Below are 15706 nucleotides of genomic sequence, written 5' to 3'. Positions count from 1 at the left end.
TAGCTAATCTGGAGAGTCAACGTCAAGCTATCAACGATTCCTTGCAGAATTACAGTCATGCCTTAGACAGAGCTAACTGGAACAAGATGTCCACCCAGAATGCTCTGGATGAGTGCAGGGACAGGGCAAGTTACAATGAAGGAATAAGGAATGCTGGGATTGGGATTATGTTTATTCCCATCCTAGGCCTCATCGCAGGTAAAAAGGCTATTCTTTGATATATTTCACACAGAGTTGATAAAAACACATTTGTTTATCAGATAATATGTTAACTACTAACTACCACACATAGTAATACTAATTTTCCATATTTTTTACTAGCACTACTACTGTACTAACATCAAAATATTAGAAGTAATCATGATAAAAATGATAAAAACGACTTTCCCTCTCAGGGTCAGTGATGGTTGGTGTTGGAGAAGTAGAACTAAATCAAGCTAATAGGCAGGCACAGCAAGCACAAGAGGAAGTCAACCGTTTTCAGAACTTGGTTAATTCCTTCACCTCACAGTTAGCTACAAAGAAGCAAGAGAAGACTGAGCAAGAAAGGATGATTGAAGAATGTCAAGGCAACATCCGGAAGACCCATGTGAGTCTCAAGGAGATGAAGAGTATGCAGATGAAAATACCTGGCTTTCAGAAGAAGTTGAGGGACGCTGTCCACTTTCTAAGTGTCTTGGCTGGCAGAGCTAATGTTGCCATGATTGTGAGTTCTCAATCTGTCATCTTCCTGGAGCCACTGTGCACTGCAATGGCAGCGATTGTGGGCCTCTTTTATCAAGCTGTAGGTGGGAAGGGTAATCAGTTCCTGCAGGACATGGACATACAAATGGCCATTCAGTGCCTGCAGGTTGTCCATAAACGAGTCTCAGCCGTTACTGGCGAGCTTGGTCTCCTAGAGGATCAGTTTCTTTAAGCAAAGCATGTCTTACCAATATCATTTGTAAAATTAGACATTTGTGCTTTGTGTGGAATTAAATATATTAATTTAGATTGAGATATTAATATATTAATTTAGATCCTCTGCTGATTTGTAACAGTATTTACTGTAGGTCTACATCTTGACATTTTCCTTGCTTTTGTCCTGATGATATTGCCATTAATTATGAGAGAAAGTTAAAAAGATATTTGTTTCCAACCTGTCACTTACTAATCGTACATGCATACCAGTATTGTGCTGTCACAATTGTTTTAAAAGTTTAAAATCAAGAGTGAAACATTGAGTATGTATTATGAAATACCTGCGCCTTTGCTTTTTGAAACAATAAAAGTTTTCCTCTTCCTCTTAATTGATATTGTTTCCATTGTTCATATTATTTTATGATTTACATACTTAATAATGATTGATAATATGACATTACTGAAAGTAATTACAACTACAATAAAGTCTGTGAATCATTATTAAAACAAACGGGTCATGCCTGATATTGACATTCGACACAATTGTTTACTCGCTCAGTAAAGGGCGTCAATTAGTGTGTCATTACATAGTCACACATCTAGAGCAGTGGATCTCTATCTTTTGTGATTACTGTACCAACCATCACATTTTCTCTGCCCAGAGTACCACCAATGTATCCCCTCGTGCATTTGACCAGTAGTCCTATGATCTTATGAGTTTTTACAAGTAGCCCCTGTGGATAGGCCAAATTCCCTCAGAAAACCACTGATCTAGAGGTTGTATGTTCAAGAGAAAACTGTTTACACAGCATTACTTGTTTATTGTCCTAACATTTCAGTGTTTCTATAGTCAGTCACTGTGGGAAAATGTGCAATATTGCAACAATTTCACATTTGAATTAATATGAAATGTGTGAACTACTGTAGTGCCAGAAATATAGGCATACATATTAGCTTAAATGCATTTCTAAAACAAATTATATTCACTAATACTAAAAGCACTCTCTACATTATTTTCTTAAAGGTCCAACTTCACCAACAACTGATCATGACATTGTGATATGGTTACAAGGTCACCGTGTAATAGTTTAACACCAAATGTGTCCTTCATTCCCATGGCATGCTTCTCAAGCGTTCAATAACAAGTTGATACTTTTAAATAGGATATGGATACATGGGCTCATACTGAAAAGACTGTCGAATTATACATTGACTATTTTCTGGGGGAGGAATTTAAGCATGAAAAACTCAAGTGAGCAGATACAGTACCAGCCAACATTTTTGACACACCTACTCATTGCAGAGTTTTCTTTATTTTTTATGTTTTCAACATTGTTAAACTATGAAATAACACCTATGGAATCATGTAGTAACCAAAAAAAGGGTTAAACAAATCAAAATGTATTTTATATTTGAGATTATTCAAAGTAGCCACCCTTTGCCTTGATGACAGCTTTGCACACTCTTGGCATTCGCTCAACCAGCTTCATGAGGTAGTCACCTGGAATGCGTTTCAATTAACAGGTGTGCCTTGTTAAAAGTACATTTGTGGAATTTCTTTCATTCTTAGTGCGTTTGAGCCAATCAGTTGTGTTGTGACAAGGTAGGGGTGGTATACCGAAGATATCCCTATTTGGTGAAAGGCCAAGTCCATATTATGGCCAAAACAGCTCAAATAAGCAAAGAGAAACGACAGTCCATCATTAAATCAAATCTAATTTTATTGGTCACATACACGTGTTTAGCAGATGTTACTGCAATTAACAATATATACATATTTGGACGAGCGATGTCAGAGCGGCATGGACTAAGATACAGTAGAATAGTATAGAATACAGTATATACATACGAGATGAGCAATGCAAGATATGTAAACATTATCAAAGCGACTAGTATTCCATTACTTAAAGTGGCCAGTGAAGTAACAAAGGTATTTATTGAAAAACAGGGGGAGATGAAGTGCAGGTCAGGGGAAGCTCGGGCGGGTTGCTGGAAACCAGGTGCTGGAGGCTGAGGCTGGAGCAAGATGGGTTGAGACAGGGTAAGCAGGTCCGGAGGGGAATCCGAGGGAGTAGTAGAGTGGGGAATCCAGGACAGAGTAGCAGGATGATGAGACATGGGACTGGAGACAGAGACCAGAGTCAGAGCGGGCAGAACTGTAGCGGAGAGGAAAACAGTGTCAGTGCCTTGTTCAGGGGCAGAATGACAGATTTTTTACCTTGTCAGCTCGAGGATTCGATCCAGTAACCTTCAGTTACTGGCCTAACACTCTAACCACTAGGCTATCTGCCGTCCTGCTATATACGATCACTCCTTTCTCCTTGAAATGTTTGGCCGCGGTTCTGAGAACTTTCTCTCTGTCCTTGTACCTCAGGAACCGAACGAGGAAGGGTTTTGGGTTCTGATCAGGGGATGGACGAGGGGCGCGTGACCTGTGTGCCCGTTCTATAATCAGGGGTTATGTTTCACTCTATTGTGGCTCTTGCTGCCACAAACTGTAATTTATCTTACACAACTTGCCGACTGGCTTGTTCTATGTGTGTGTTGTAAATTGCTTTAATGCTTTAACATGCTGCTCCCCATGCCATGGGCGTGGGTTCTGTGCTAATTACCCTGCAGGGTGTTAAAGTATCGTGGTGGGCTTTCCACTACGTTGAGACATTAACTTTGGAGTTCCTTAAGGGAGTTACTCCATCATATAGTTCTATTTTTACTGCTTGGATATTAAACCGGCTAGGTAATATTGCAGTTGGTGTAAAACAAAAACAAAAATATAAAAATCAAAACCATTACCTGGTTGAGTTTTTTTTATCTGCCTGATTTTCCCACATGGGTCTTCTCTGTTTTTTTGCAGAGGTACTGGGTAATTTATCCTTCACCGGGGTTCCTATTGCTCCTATTCCTACAATGATGGTCTACACCGGCCAAACCCGGACGACGCTGGGCCAATTGTGCGCAGCCTTATGGGTTGTGATACAGCCTGTGATACAACCTGTATGCAATGCCTGGGTTTGAGCCACGCGGAGAGGGCGGTGGAGCGCCCTACTGGATGCCTGTTTTGTGTGGTGTTCTCAGAACGCCTGCGCCTGGCGCGATTGGAGGCCATGCGCGAGTGGGTCGGCCAGGTTCGGGCTCAGGCTGGGGACACCCTCCCTCAGGAGTGGTGTGCCAATTTTCTATTAGTCCCTCTGCTGGGCCCAGTACCCCTCCCAGGAAGCGTGGCCGGAGCCACCACAGGCAGAGCCCATTTGCTGCCAGACCTGGACGGGGGAAAGAGTCGGACCGCTGGGACCACCTTGAACGGAGGGCGCATGCCCTGCGTCAGGAGGTTGATACCCTCGATGGCAACGACAGCTGTTCCCTGGTGGCCAGTGATAGGCTGTTCCTGGGGGATGATGCGGGCACTGTTCACCACCTTGAGTGGTGCTACCAGGCTGACAGGCCATCAGAAGCCGGCAACAGGGCTTCATCGCCCCCAGCGACTCGAGAGGCTATGAGGAGCCTACTCATTCGGGTAGCCACGGGCACTGGACATCAAACTGGTGGACAGTGATGACTCTCCATCTGTCCCCATCTCTGCTGAGTTCCGCGAGGCCTTGCTGGAGAGCTGGGCCTCTGCCGTGTGGCACTTCCGACTCATGGAACATGGAGTTATATTGCTCTGTGTGTGCACGGTCAGTGAGAACAACAGACCAGCTCTTTGTCTGCTATGGTGAGAGAGTTCTGGGGGCTGTGCTATCAAAGCAGAGGCTCTCTCACTGGATCGTGGACACAATTACGACAGCATACTGCCTGGCTGGGATTTGTGGTGGCACATTCAACACGAGGTGTGGCTGCATCCTGGACTCTATTGAGAGGAGTGCCCCTCGCTGATATCTGTGCTGCGGCCAGCTGGGCCTCCTCTGGCACCTTTGAGGTTGGTTCAGCGGTCCTGGGCGTCACCCCCCCTTCCGGGGACTGTGCCGGGACCCCCCTTCCACATTGATGGCCCCTGCGTCTCGGTTCCATGCTGGGACTTTGCCTCAAGCTGGCCAGGTCCCTCTAGCACCAACTAAATCTGGTACGGGTATACCAATATGTTGGAGTGATCCAATATATTTAAACATAACAAAGGTTACGTATGTAACCACTGTTATGTGAGCTATATGGATCACTCCAATCCTCTCCATTGCTAGAGGCGCCTGAAAAATTATGTAGAACGGCCATGGAGTCTATATATAGGGGCGGAACCCAGCCGTGACACAGGTGTACTCAGGTGTAAATCTGTAAATCCTCACCTCGAATGTGACCCTCCGCCGCGGCGTGATGCCAATATATTGAAGTGATCCATATAGCTCAAATAACCTTGGTTACATACGTAACCTTCGTTCAGCAAATTTTTCTTTGTCCAGTAGGGAGGGGATAATGGCAGCAGAGAAATCAATGGGGTCCGTCCCCTCACAGCCCTCGTGGAGACCGATAATTCGAATGTTGCTTCGTCTACTGTAGTTTTCCAAATGGTCGACCTTATTCATCTGCTATTCATTGTTTTCGCGCAGTTTCTGTAGTTCCGTCCCCATTCCCTCTAGCTTGTCCCCAGCACTGCTGAAGCGCTCTTCAGCTTTTTCCATTCGTCATCCTAGCGTGTTGATAGTCGTTGTCAAACCTGAGTTTTTGATTTCAGCCAGCTGTGCTGAGATGGAGCAGCTGAATTCAGCCATTTTCAAGTTAAATTGTGTTGTGAGAGTGTCAATGCCTTCTTTGATCACTTTGAGGATGTGAGCTAGCCTAGCTTCTTCCTGAGATGTCACGAGGAGGCCATGGTCAGAAGTTCTTTCTCTGTTGTTTCTTGGTCTGTTTCAATTCCTTTTTTTTGTGCTTTTTTGTCTGGTAGGCATATCACCAATCTTGGCTACAGTGTAGTAATAAGTATGGGTGTAGTTATCAAGATTTAGGATACATTTGTAAAACATTTATCGGGAGTTTCTTCCTAGCTTCGCTGTATCATGTGACATCCCGCTCATTAATGTCTTAATCGAAATTACGGATTGCCTGTTATCCGCTTGTAGACCCCATATGCCATATTTTGTACATCTCACTTTTCAGTAGATACCACATTTGTTTAGGTTTTGTAGGTTTTTACAGCCTCCCTACCTAGGTTTTTATAGTCTCCCTACCTAGGGCCGTGAGTTCGGATATGCAAAAAACACATTTCCAACAGGACAAATATAAGCACCCACCAAATTATTATATTGAATTATTATTATGTTATTACCCCTGAAGAAAGGATTATGACACAAGAGAAGAGGAACACCATTCACTGGAGACAGACATTGCATAGAGAGCAAAAACACTTTAACACTTGTCAGGGAAAAATTACATAATTACCTGATTTGTTTGCTATTAATAGTAAATGATTATATATTAAACTAAGAGTAAGACTGACCTGCTAATGCTGAGTTTTTATCGTGTCCACTCTAGCTTCCTGCAGTTAGTCTGGGCATCTAGTTAAGGAAATGGGTTTTGCTAGGGATGGCTTGAGCTGACAATGACTTGGTGATAAAATTCTAAAAGCTGGCATTCTATAGACAAGATGTTTGTGTGTGACCCGAGATAGAGATAGCCTAGAAGAGTTTAGAACCATGTATCATTGTCTCATCTTCCTGGCATCTGGGACACTAAGCCGGGTTGGAAGTAAAACAACATCCCGTGCAGATAACCAGGAGATGGACCAAGGTGGCTTATTGGAAAGGTAGAAATGACCGACTGAGCAATTAGGGCCTATATAAGATCGCTGTTTTTTCATGATCAGTTAAACTCTCTGCAACACAACCTAGAGTGTGCTGTCGACGGTTTCATTATTGCAATAATTAATCGATGTTGAATAAAGATGATTGTTTGAATCATTGTCCAAGTCTCTCTCAGTACTGAAATTTAAACCAGCACACAGGTTGAGTGAAAGAACAGTAGTCCAGCAAGGTCTCTGTCACGTCTACTCAAGGTGGGTGGAATCAGGCGCAGAGAGCAGATAGCAATATGAAAGTTTATTCTCTGGTGAACAAGAAACACGGTCAACCCAAATACACACAGGGTGAACAATCCAACACAGGATAAAAGACGAACCAGAGAAAATAAGAACTCAAGACACACCGACAGACATAGATGACAAAATAAACAATCCCACACAAAACAAGGGCGGGACAACCTACTATATATACACAGACACTAATGAACTAAACAACACACAGGTGAAACCAATCAGACAAAACCAACAGATACACGAAAAGGGATCGGTAGTGGCTAGTAGGACGGTGACGACGACCGCCGAGCACCGCCCGAACGTGCAGGAGAGCCAACCTCGGCGGAAGTCGTGACAGTACCCCCCCCCCTGACACGCGGCTCCTGCAGCGCGCCGCCACCGTCCTCGAGGACGACCCGGAGGACGGGGTGCTGGGCGATCCGGGTGGAGGCGGTGGAAATCTATCAGGAGAGAAGGGTCCAAAATGTCCCTCCCCGGAACCCAGCATCTCTCCTCCGGGCCGTACCCCTCCCAGTCCACGAGGTACTGTAGGCCCCCCACCCGGCGTCTCGAATCCAGAATGACTTGAACTGTGTACGCCGGGGACCCCTCGATGTCCAGAGGGGGCGGAGGGACCTCAGGCACCTCACCTTCTTGCAGGGGACCAGCCACCACCGGCCTGAGGAGAGACACATGAAACGAGGGGTTAATACGGTAATACCTAGGAAGTTGTAACCTGTAACACACCTCGTTTATTCTCCTCAGGACTTTGAACGGCCCCACACACTGCGGCCCCAGCTTCCGACAGGGCAGGCGGAGGGACAGGTTTCGGGTCGAGAGCCAGACCCTATCCCCCCGGTGCAAACACGGGGGGTCTCACTGCGGTGCTGGTCAGCGCTCCTCTTCTGCCGTTCTCCCGCTAACCGTAATGAGTCCTGAACGGCTTTCCAGGTGTCCTTGGAGCGCTGTACCCATTCCTCCACCGCAGGAGCCTCGGTCTGACTCTGATGCCATGGAGCCAGGACCGGCTGGTAACCTAACACACACTCAAAAGGAGACAAGTTAGTAGAGGAGTGGCGTAAGGAGTTCTGGGCTAGTTCGGCCCATGGAACATACCTTGCCCACTCACCAGGCCGGTCCCGACAATAGGACCGCAGAAACCTGCCCACATCCTGGTTTACGCGCTCCACCTGCCCATTACTCTCGGGGTGAAAACCTGAGGTTAAGCTAACCGAGACCCCCAGTCTCTCCATAAACGCCCTCCACACTCTGGACGTGAATTGGGGACCCCGATCAGAGACAATGTCCTCAGGCACCCCATAGTGCCGGAAGACATGGGTAAACAAAGCCTCAGCAGTCTGCAGCGCCGTAGGGAGTAACGGCTGTAACGCGATCATCCTCCATCACCACCCCGGAGGTGGAAATACGATACCCCAGGAAGGAAACGGACTGTTTGAAAAACTCACATTTCTCCGCCTTGCAATACAGGTCATGCTCCAGTAGTCGCCCAAGTACCTTACGCACCAGAGACACATGCTCCGCGCGTGTGGCAGAATAGATCAAGATGTCATCAATGTACACTACCACTCCCTGCCCGAGCAGGTCTCGGAGAATCTCATCTACGAAGGATTGGAAAACGGCTGGAGCATTCTTCAACCCGTATGGCATGATGCAGTACTCATGATGACCAGAAGTAGTACTAAATGCGGTTTTCCACTCATCTCCTCCCCGGATACATACCAGATTATACGCGCTCCTCAGGTCCAGTTTTGTGAAGAAGCGCGCCCCGTGAAATGATTCCATTGTCGTAGCGATGAGAGGTAGTGGGTAACTAAACCCTACTGTGATGGAATTTAGACCTCTATAATCAATACACGGACGCAGACCTCCATCCTTCTTCTTCACAAAAAAGAAACTCGAGGAGACGGGTGATACGGAGGGCTGAATGTACCCCTGTCCCAGCGATTCAGAAACATATGTTTCCATCGCAACTGTCTCCTCCTGGGACAATGGATACACATGACTCCTAGGAAGTGCAGCGTTTTCCAGAAGGTTTATCGCGCAGTCCTCTCGACGATGAGATGGTAATAGGGTCGCCTTCCCTTTACTAAAGGCGATAGCCAAATCGGCATATTCAGAGGGAATGCGCACGGTGGAAATTTGGTCTGGACTCTCCACCGTAGTAGCACCAACGGCAACTCCTATACACCTACCTGAACACTCCTCTGACCACCCCTTAAGAGCCCCCTGTCGCCAGGAAATCACCGGGTTGTGTTGAGCTAACCAGGAGACCCCCAACACCACTGGAAACGCAGGTGAATCTATAAGGAACAGGCTAATCTGCTCCTTATGATCACCCTGCGTTACCATGTCCAGTGGCACCGTAGCCTCCCTAATTTCTCCTGACCCTAATGGTCGGCTATCTAAGGAGTGCACGGGGAAAGGTCGATCTAACGACACCAGGGGAATCCCTAGCCTTAACGCAAGACCACGATCCATAAAATTCCCAACTGCGCCTGAATCGACCAGCGCCTTATGCTGTAGAGAGGGGGAAAATCCAGGGAAAGAAATCAATACAAACACATGACCGACAGGAAGCTCTGAATGAGTTTGGTGCTTACTCACCTGGGGTGATCGAGCAGTGTTCTGCCTGTCCTCCCGACTCCTAGACGAGTTCCTCCAGCACCGGTCGGACGTGTGCCCTCGTCGACCACAACTGGTGCAGGAGGACACTCCTCCTCCGGCCCCCCTCGAAGCCGTACCTCCTAATTCCATAGGGATAGGAACAGGGGGGCTGGGGATAGGAAACGACAGGACCTGATCCGAACGCCCGCGAGCAGCCAGCAGGTTGTCGAGACGGATAGCCAGATCGATAAGTCCATCCAGTGTGAATGTGGTGTCCCGACATGCCAGCTCCCTGCGGACGTCCTCCCTGAGACTACATCTAAAATGATCAATCAAGGCCCTGTCGTTCCATCCTGCTCCTGCTGCCAAAGTCCTAAACTCTAAAGCAAAATCCTGTACACTCCTCGTCTCATGACGCAGGTGGAACAGCCGTTCACCCGCCGCCCGACCCTCGGGTGGATGGTCAAAAACAGCTCGGAATCGGCGGGTGAACTCTGGGTAATTATCCTTAGCCGAGTCCGGACCATTCCACACTGCGTTGGCCCACTCGAGGGCTTTCCCAGTCAAACAGGAGACGAGGGCGCACACACTCTCCTCTCCAGAGGGAGCAAGACGCACGGTAGCCAGGTATAGTTCCAGTTGAAGGAGGAAACCCTGGCTCCCAGCCGCCGATCCGTCATACACCCGTGGGAGTGTCAGCCGAAGAGCCCCGGAGCCAGATGTGGTCGCAGAAACAGGAGGTGCTGGAGAAGGGGTTGCTAGAGATGAGGTGGGGAGACCACTCCTCTCCCATCGATCCATTCTCTCCATCATTTGGTCCATAGCAGAACCAATCCGGTGAATCACGCTGGTATGATGGAGGACCCTCTCCTCCATCGATGGGAGAGGAGACGCTGCTGCTCCTGCTGATTCCATGGTGGTGCGGGATTCTGTCACGTCTACTCAAGGTGGGTGGAATCAGGCGCAGAGAGCAGATAGCAATATGAAAGTTTATTCTCTGGTGAACAAGAAACACGGTCAACCCAAATACACACAGGGTGAACAATCCAACACAGGATAAAAGACGAACCGGAGAAAATAAGAACACAAGACACACCGACAGACATAGATGACAAAATAAACAATCCCGCACAAAACAAGGGCGGGACAACCTACTATATATACACAGACACTAATGAACTAAACAACACACAGGTGAAACCAATCAGACAAAACCAACAGATACACGAAAAGGGATCGGTAGTGGCTAGTAGGACGGTGACGACGACCGCCGAGCACCGCCCGAACGTGCAGGAGAGCCAACCTCGGCGGAAGTCGTGACAGTCTCACTGTCTAAGCCTTGTAGCAGCTCTTATTGAGAACTAATTCAGTTACAGGAAAAGAACTCAGCAATGGCCAAGCCACAGAATACACCAACACAAATGACAGAAAAAAATGAAGCATTCATTAAATGCCATCTTCTGGTTTACAGTAAGTGTGTTACGGGCAGAGGCTGTTAATGTATTTCCGTTCAGTGTTTGCAACTTGACCTGCTGGCTGGTTGGCTGAACGGGGGGAGGAAACTACAGCCTCACCCACAAACAATTTGGCAGCATGCCCAGTATATTGTTCTGGGTACTTGAGAAGTCAGTTTCGAGTTTCGAGAGAAGAGATATCGATCAGTCACATGCAGGAACCAATTCCTACGGTGCAATCGGAAAGTATTCAGACCCCTTGACTTGTTCCACATTCTGTTACGTTACATCCTCATTTTAAAATTGATTTAAAAAAAATGTCCTTTATCAGTCTACACACAATACCCCATAATGGCAAAAAGAAAACGGGCTTGTAGAAATGTTTGCTAATTTATTTAAAATAAAAAACAGAAATACCTTATTTACGTACGTATTCAGACCCTTTGCTAAATTGAGCTCAGTTGCATCCTGTCTCCATTGATCATCCTGTAGATGTTTCTACAACTTGATTGGAGTCAACCTGTGGTAAATTCAATTGATTAGACATGATTTGGAAAGGCACACACCTGTCTATATAAGGTCCCACATTTGACAGTTCATGTCATAGCAAAAACCAAGCCATGAGGTCGAAGGAAGCCACTCCTCAGTAAAAGGCACATGACAGCCCGCTTAGAGTTTGCCAAAAAGCAACTAAAAGACTCTCAGTCCATGAGAAACAAGATTCTCTGGTCTGATGAAACCAAGATTGAACTCTTTGGCCTGAATGCCAAGCGTCACGTCTAGAGGAAACCTGGCAGTCATCCCTACGGTGAAGCACGGTGGTGGCAGCATCATGCTGTGGGGATGTTTTTCAGTGGCAGGGACTGGGAGACTAGTCAGGATTGAGGGAAAGATGAACGGAGCAAAGTACACATAGATCCTTGATGAAAACCTGCTCCAGAGCACTCAGGACCTCAGACTGAGGCGATGGTTCCCCGTTCCAACAGTATAATGACCCTAAGCACACAGCCAATACAACGCAGGAGTGGCTTTGAGTCTCTGAATGTCCTTGAGTGGCCCAGCCAGAGCCTAGACTTGAACCCAATCGCTTGCTTGTCTCAGAGCAGCGCGAAACGGTGCTGAAATAGTTGACCACAGGCTAATGCTTCAAATCCTATTAAGAAGTTTCAGTAAGAAACAATTAGTTGCCTTCATTAGCATACTTTCTTCCAATATTTAGGTCATGGTAACCATTCAGATCACGTTGTTACACACATAGTGAGAACAATAGAGAGGATGATGTCATAGAGCCCTTATTCATCGGAATGGCAAAATTTGTCAGCCATAAAACAAATTAGTAAAATGAAAAATAAGGAAAAATACATCTTGCAACACGTATCTTATTATTCAATTTGAACTTCGCGTTCTTCAGGCCCAGGCATGGATCAAAGCTGGCAAGATATTCTATGACATTCAAGATATGCTGGACCCTATGTTAGAGAGGTGTTTTTGGGAACAAATCGTGCCTATTGTCCTGCTAATAGCCCTTGTGAAAGGTCACAAAAGGATGAGGTGCCCCCAACAACCAATGTCTCCAACCCTCAAGGGTCCACTTAACTCTCAAGAGCTCCCGGTTGCCTACATTGTAGTTGTGTTCCGCTAGCGAGAATCGCTTGGAGAGAAAGGCGCATGGGTGCAGTTTCTTGTCCTCTTCGTTCCGCTGTGAAAGGACCACCCCTGCTCTTGTGTCCGAGGAGTCCACCTCTACCACAAAGGGAGGATCAGGATGAATGGGGATGGGTCCAGGAGTGAAATGTCCCTTGAGCTCCATGAATTCCCTGTCAACCTCGGGACTTCAGCAAAACTGGGTCTGGGACTTGCGGGTTAGGACCGTGAGAGAGCTGTCACCACACCAAAGTTGCGTATAAAACGGCGACCGCCTCAACCTTTACGGGCTCCATTTGGATGCCTGCGATAAAGATAATGTGACCCAGGAAGGAAAGTTGGGATAAGTGGACTCACACTTCTCCATCTTGACTTATAGTTGGCTCTGCAGGAGGCAACTTGGAGGACGTGCTTTATGTGTTTTGGAAGGGTTTTGGAGAAGATCAAGATGTCGTTGAGGTAAACAAAGACGAACCGATTCAACATATCCCTAAGAGTGTCATTAACCAATGCATGAAAGACTGCCGGTGAGTTCGATAATCCGAAGGGCATGACTAAATACTTTAAAGGCAGTTTTCCACTCATCTCCCTCCCCGATTCTCACCAGATTGTTAGCGTAGCGGAGGTCCAGTTTGGTGAAGAATTGGGCCCCTTGGGCCAAGTCCAAGGCAGCGGACATCAGGGGTAGAAAGTAACCATTCTTGATCATAATCCGGTTCAGCCCTCTGTAATTGATGCAAGGACGCAGGCCTCCATCCTTCTGACCCACAAAGAAGAATGTAGAAGGTTGAATGAAACCTGATGCCAACGACTCCCGGATGTAATTGTCCATGACTGCTGCTTCAGGGGTTGAGAGGGAGTACAGATGGCCCCGGGGAGGTATGGATGCAAGTAGGAGTTCCATGGCACAGTCGTATGGACAATGGGGGGGAAGGGTGGTGGCTTGCCTCTTACTGAAGGCCTCCCAGAGGTCAAAGTACTCAGGAGGGAGAGTGGAGAGGTCTTGATCTTCAATGGATGCAGGAGGACACGCCGAGGCTCTTGGTGGGGGTCTAAGACATTTAGTCTGGCAGTCCTTACCCCATTCTAGTAGGTCTCCTGTGGACCAGGGGAATAGTGTGTTATGTAGTGTTATTCAGGGGTACCCTAGGATAAGTGTGTTTTCCAGAGCAGTGATCAAAAGTAAACTAAGAGTCTGAGTGGTTCACCCACCCCAGCCAGCAGTAAATGGGCTTGGTCTGATATTCCACCTAACCGTAGCCAATGGGCTGTCCATCGAGGGCTTGAATCTGCAGAGGGATGGGACACTTCACACAGGGGATTTGTAATTCTTTTGCTAAGTCCTGATCGATGAAATTATCTGCAGCCCCGGTGTCCACGAACTCTTGAATCTGGTGCTGACTGTTGTCGCAGTGGAGGGTTGTGGGTAGTGACAGACGGTAACTGGGTACTAACTGCACAGCTCGTCAGGGTCTCCCCTTGTCCTGGCGAGCCCTGGTGTTTACCGTCAGCTTTGAGTATGTAGCACGGAGATGGCCAAGACCTCAGCAGTAGAAGAAGCAGCCTTCATGACCGCGTCCCAGACATGTGCATCCCAGCTGCATGGGCTCCTCAATGCTGCGTTCGGGGGGCTTGGGGTGCTCAGGAAACCAGGATAATGGGGTGGTGTCAAAAAGGCTCTGTCTAATGCTTTGTCAGAGGCGGTTGTCGATCCTGATTGTTAGCGTTATCAGGGACTCGAGGTCCTCTCAAAGGTCCCAAGAGGTCAGTTCATCCTTGATGGCTTTTGACAAACCCTGGTGGAAAGCAGTAACCAGGGCCTCCGTATTCCATCGACTCTCAGCGGCGAGGGTGCGGAACTCAATGGCGAAGTCAGCCACTGGTCTGGCCCCTTGGCGGATTTTGAACAGTTGACTGGCCGCTTCTCGTCCGCCGACTGAGTGGTTGAAGACTAGCTCAGCAATGAAGGCTAATATGGAGCTGCAGGATGGTGGCTGCTGTTCCCACACTTCTGTTGCCCACGCCAGGGCCTTGCCTGAGAGATGATGTAGGCGATCATGGCCCGATCGGTGGGGAGCGAGGAGGACTATGGCTCAAACACCAGAGAACACTGTGGGACCCCTTGCATCCTCCCAGGTGGCTGTCATACCGTTTGGGGTCTGGTATCTTGGGTTCCCGGTGCAGGTTCCCTGGAGGAACTATGGAAACGCCTATAGAACTGGACGATGAGACTTAGACATTGGCTCCTCTTGGGTTGTGGCTGGACTGTGGTTGGAAGGAGTTGGTAAGTGCCCAGAAGGTCTCTGATAATTGGGAGAGTGGTTCCTCCTGCTGCCCCAGCAGTGCTCCTTGGTGGGTTACAACAGTCTTCATCTGGGTGATCTCTGCTGGGTCCATGTTTAGGCAGAAGCTTGCTGTGATGTGGTAAGGTTGGACCTAGGTGCAGAGAAGAGACCAGACGAGATATCAGGGGTTAAGGATAAACATAATACTTTATTGAGAAACGGTAGCCGCAGGATCACAGTACCCTTGAAAAAAAGCAACAATCATTAAGCGTTGAAAACTCACTTAGGAAACAAACGCACACAGTAAACAACTAAAGATTCTGCAAAAGACAAAAGAAAACACACCTCTTTTAACAGGGACATCATAATTAAATTGGACACACCTGAGTGTCGTTAATGTCTCTAGGACGGTCTCTGACGCCCCCTGGTGACAGGTGGAACCATCACAGTCTCATGTCACTTTAAAACGATGCACCACTCTTAACCCTACTACCTTTCTCCATACAGCAGATGCTGGTGAAGAACATGACTGTGAGTTTATGATAGGGATTGACTGTAGTCCCAGACCAGACTTGATTTGAAAGACCCCTCAATAACCCAGACGTAGAGTGTTTTGTTGATGGCTCTGCACAGCGAAATGACAGGGGTGATCCTTTAGTAGGCTGTGCTGTTGTCACCGCTTTAGAGACTATTGAGAGTGTGGCCTTCATCAACACCTGTCTGCCCAAGCAGCAGAACCTTTTGGTCGAACACAGGCATGTGTTCTGGCAAAGGGGAAGTCAGCAACCGTTTTCACTGAC

At 47.5% G+C, this 15706-nt stretch overlaps 1 protein-coding gene across 1 annotated transcript; it reads left to right on the top strand.

The window, feature by feature from the left end:
• Nucleotides 1–1267, top strand: LOC121846996. The gene is made up of 2 exons (XM_042326257.1): nucleotides 1–198; nucleotides 396–1267. Exons 1-2 carry the CDS (start codon nucleotides 87–89, stop codon nucleotides 914–916), a joined length of 633 nt encoding a protein of 210 aa, XP_042182191.1. The 5' UTR covers nucleotides 1–86; the 3' UTR covers nucleotides 917–1267.
• The last annotated feature ends 14439 nt before the right edge of the window (nucleotides 1268–15706 follow it).

The sequence above is a fragment of the Oncorhynchus tshawytscha genome, linkage group LG08, assembly GCF_018296145.1.
Source record: "Oncorhynchus tshawytscha isolate Ot180627B linkage group LG08, Otsh_v2.0, whole genome shotgun sequence".
NCBI lineage: Eukaryota > Metazoa > Chordata > Actinopteri > Salmoniformes > Salmonidae > Oncorhynchus > Oncorhynchus tshawytscha.
The sequence above is the reverse complement of the archived record's forward strand: the minus strand, read 5'-3'. Positions and strand labels throughout refer to the sequence as shown.